A 4,472-nucleotide genomic window follows, 5' to 3' on the forward strand; every position below is an offset into this window, starting at 1 on the left:
GGGGGGGAGAAAATCTTCAGTGAAGTCACCTGATCTTCTCTCTGAGGTGGTTTGAAGACTGACACACTTCTATCTGTGAGGGCAATCTGCAGATGAAGATTTTGAGGGGACAACGTCTCCAAGAGGGTCCCTGAGCAAGAACATTTTTTTAGGGCCTTCATTTACAGCTGAAGTTTTATCTTATATTTGTTATGGCAAAGCAAGGAAGTTTCCCAGCACACTTACCAGCTAGCCTGCAACAAAACAAATGACAAAGTCCAACAGTATGCATTCAAAACAGAGGTTTAAGTTACACATCTTGCGCAAAATACAGTATGTGGAAGCCACACTGCCTCGTCCAGGCTCCTCTGCGGTCCTAACTCTAATCTATGAGAACTTCTCTATTGGCGCATATTTCAGCAGCAGATACATTGGATGTGGGTTTGCCTGGAGGGAGCCCACTCCTCCTTAATGGTAGAGGGACCTGTGCCCCCAGTGTGTCCCCTACACCAAATACAGCCAAGTTAGAAACAAATGGCAACCGCACAATTTATAACTAGCCGTAATGGCAAGGTGCACATGGAAGGGCTTACAACAGTGCAAAACAAGGAAATTTCCCAGCACACTTACCAGCTAGCCTGCAACAGAACAAATGACACCGTCTAACAGTATAACAGTATGGGATAGATTAGAGTCAGGACCACACTACGCAGAGGAGCCTTGACGAGCCATTGTGGCTTCCACATAGTTTGAGCAAGATGTGTAACTAAAACCTCTATTTTTAACGCATACTGTTAGACATTGTTACTTGTTTTGTTGCAGGCTGGCTGGTAAGTGTTCTGGGAAACTTCCTTGTTTTGCATTATATTTGTCATTCTCTGGTTCCTCTTTGCCCTCCTGAATATGCTAATGAAAAACATTTTGTTTTCAATACGATAGATAGATAGATAGATAGATAGATAGATAGATAGATTATAGATGGATGGATGGATAGATAGATAGATAGATAGATAGATAGATAGATAGATAGATAAATATGAAACAAGGAGATTGATACATTTCTCTTTTGGCCACAGAGGCCATGAACTAGGGTGTCTTGGCCCACATAGCTCCCCAGACTACTTAATATTCCTGCTGGCCATTGGTACTCATTGTCTTAAAGAGTCTGCAGGGTAATATTCCATCTTCCTCTTCCTCCTGCTCACTTTTTTTCTGCATTTGCTACTCCCATATAGCCCAGGACTTCAGGACCCCCCCCGGTACTCTTAATCTCATCCACCCAACCCCTCCCACCACTCATATGCTGGAGTAAGGGCTAAGACTGGGTCCTGTACTGGTAGCGGAGTAGAAATTGAGGAAAGGATTTGTATCATTTTCACCATGCTGGGCGGGTGCATTATCGCAGCATCACATCCCAAAACTATGAAAACTGTGGGGGTTATTTACTAACGAGCCGAAGCATTTAGCCAAACATTTGGCTAATCCTTCGGCTCGCTTTGGCTGTAGAAACCCTTGGGTTCAGGTGAACCAAAGGGCTGCTGTATGCACTATTCTCAATAGCACGTACAACCAGGGCAGCCATCAGAAATTTTGGGGCCCCTTACACGGCTTTAGGCCGGGCCCCTCCATCGCGCCGCTGGACGCAGGGCTTAGTGACGTGCTGGACGAAGGGTTTAGTGACGCGCTGGACACAGGACCCACCTGAGAGTGACCCTGCAGAGCCCACCATAGATGATGCACAGCCCATCTGAGACTGTCTATGGTGGGCTCTGAAGGGGTCTCAGGTGGGCTGGTCAGGGCTGCATCCCTCCCTCCTTTCCTTCCTTCCTTCCTAGCTCCTCATACCTGCACACATGGCCTCGTCTGCCGCCGGACCGCCCAGAAGTGACGTCACGTCACTAACGTGACATCACTTCCGGCCAGTCTGACATCAGACGAGCAGTGTAGCTGATGGGGCTCTAGCTTGTCTCAAAGCCGCTGGAGCGGCAATGCTGGGGCCCTGCGCTGTGAGGGCCAGGCCTCCGCCTCCTTGCTCTTTACCCTCAGCCGATACTCATGTAAGGGACCCGGGTGGGCCCCCAGGCTGCCGGGGCCAATTACATGAGTATCGGCCGTACCCCCCTGATGGCTGCCCTGCGTACAACAGTTGAAGGCAGCTGAAGAGCTCAGCCAAGCTGAACGTACTTTCCTCGGCTCGGCAATGCTGAACACATACAGCCGGAGTGGCGAGATTGGTCCACCAAAGAGGCCCGAATCCCTGAAAATTGTTAACAAATAGAATATAAAAACAGCGTGGGGTTCCCCTCAAAGTCATACCAGACCCTTTAGGTCTGGTAGTAATTTTAAGGGTGGACCCCAACACCCCCAAAAAATTGGGTTCTCCCCTAAAATCCCATACCAGACCCTTAATACCAGTCCCATACCAGACCCTTAAACAGTGGCCTAGCAGGGCGGGAAAGGGAGGTCCCCCCTCCCTGCACCATACCAGGCCACATGCCCTTGACATTGCAAGGGTGACTTTCCAGGGGGTAACCCCCTGGGAAAGCACCTTGTCCCCATGCCAATGAGGACAAGGGTCTCTTCCCCACAACCATGGCCCAGTGGGTGTGCGGGTCTGTGGGCAGGGGGGCTCATATGAATCTGGGTGCCCCCTCTGCTCTGTGTCCTCAAATGGCATGTAACCAAATGGGCAGAGCGAGTCCCGTGACATTACAACTCGCTCCGACCATTTGTTAGCATTTGGCCCGGGCCTGTCATTTTGCGGCGGGTGGGTCCAGTCGGAGGACGGCGGCATTTATTTTTTATTTCGGCAGGCGTCATTCAACCTGATTGACTATGGATTGCATCTTTGGACCATTTTTTTTTTGAACAATAAATGTCTTTTGTTTTTTGTTCAATTAAAGGACTTTTTCAAGGTGTTGTCTTTCTATTTACTATTTACTTTCCTATCTGGTTAATAAGTAGGGGTAACAACTACCCTTTACTCATTCACAAGGGAGGAACAGCATCTGAGTGCACCCTTTATGAAAGGGGGCACCCAGTTGCAGATGAGCCCCCCTGACCGCAGACCCCCACAATCCCCAAGCCAGGGTTGTGGGGGAGAGGCCCTTGTCCTCATCGGCATAGGGACAAGGTGCTTTTCCGGGTTTCGGGGTCACCCTTGGAAAAGCACCTTCCCAATGCAGAGGACATGTGGCCTGGTATTTTGCAGGGAAGGGGGGCTCGTCCCCCCTTTCCTGCCCTGCCAGGCATGTTCGGAGTAAGGGTCTGATGTGAATATTGAAGGGGGACCCCTCTTTTTTTTTCTTTTTTTGGCGTTGGGGTCCCACTTAAAATTCCTATCAGACCTAAAGAGTCTGGTATGATTTGGGAGGAGAACCCCACGCTTTTTACATTTTTTATTCTGTTCACAGAACGACTGAATGACGGAGCCGAATGCCGATCTGAGCAGTCGGCAATTCACTCTCTGCTGATCGGCTGCTTTGAGTATAGGGGTGAACAGCAGATAACGCGCTGCTGAACGTTCGCCTCAGCAGATTCAGATGTTGCATCGGCTGGGGGCACACGGGAAGGCCCTTCGAATAAGCTGAACGTGTTGAGGCTCTTCAGCTAAACCGAAGTGAAGTGAGCCGAATGCAGCCGATGTATGGTTACAAATAGCTGCGCAGGGTTGCTGTGAATAGCCGAAGAGGATTTATCTCCCTTCACTTCAGGTCGGTTATTCATTCGGCAACTCAATGGGGTTGATTTACTAACCTTATAAACACACCATGAACATGTATACACCTCTGTAGTGTGTTCCCTCCCAGCATGATCTATGGGTGGAATCTAGACACCTTTGTAGTGTGTACACACCCAGCAGGTGTGTTGTGCAAAGCCCTGCATGAATTGCAAGGTGATGTTGTGTAAATTAGCTCTATGTTGTGTTGCTTGTGTTGATGAATGCAGGAATGTAAATGCATGAGCTAACCATTTTTGTCTAAACTGGGAAGCAGCATTATATATGCATCATGTGCATGATTTTTCCATATATGGCATTAGTGGAAATATGCTTATAGAGACTTTTTGGTTGATAAATACGTTTTGCTGTGTGAAAATCACACGCACCTGGTGTGTGTGTGTGTTTAGGTTAGTAAATCACCCCCTATGAGTTGTATCATCCACAGGACATGCACAAGGTGCATCAAACTATAGCCATAGAAATAATGTATCATAAAAACATCTTTATTACAATCACATAGCAATGATTTTCACAGAGATTCCCCCATCTGTACAACACAGACACAGCAGATCCCGATATGGTTACATTTCTGATCACAGGATACATTTACATTCTGTAGAAACTAGTTGTGTCTCTGCTTTGGGCTGTGTCATACCAGAAGGAATTGTGTATAGATGGATAATGAGATAGATAGATAGATAGATAGAGAGAGAGAGAGAGAGAGAGAGAGAGAGAGAGAGAGAGAGGAAAGGAAGAGAGAGAGAGAGAGAGA

The 4,472-nt window shown here is 47.9% G+C and overlaps 1 protein-coding gene across 1 annotated transcript in view; it reads left to right on the forward strand.

Moving 5' to 3' along the window:
• Window positions 1-3,499, forward strand: part of LOC108800421 (vomeronasal type-2 receptor 26-like) — an 18,831-nt gene extending 15,332 nt beyond the window's left edge. The window contains exon 3 of the mRNA XM_018572404.1: window positions 3,393-3,499. Within this exon, the coding sequence (XP_018427906.1) occupies window positions 3,393-3,499 (107 nt within the window). The remainder of the gene's footprint in view (window positions 1-3,392) is intronic.
• The last annotated feature ends 973 nt before the right edge of the window (window positions 3,500-4,472 follow it).

Source organism: Nanorana parkeri, unplaced genomic scaffold (genome assembly GCF_000935625.1).
Source record: "Nanorana parkeri isolate BGI_ZX_2015 unplaced genomic scaffold, ASM93562v1 scaffold2019, whole genome shotgun sequence".
Lineage (NCBI taxonomy): Eukaryota > Metazoa > Chordata > Amphibia > Anura > Dicroglossidae > Nanorana > Nanorana parkeri.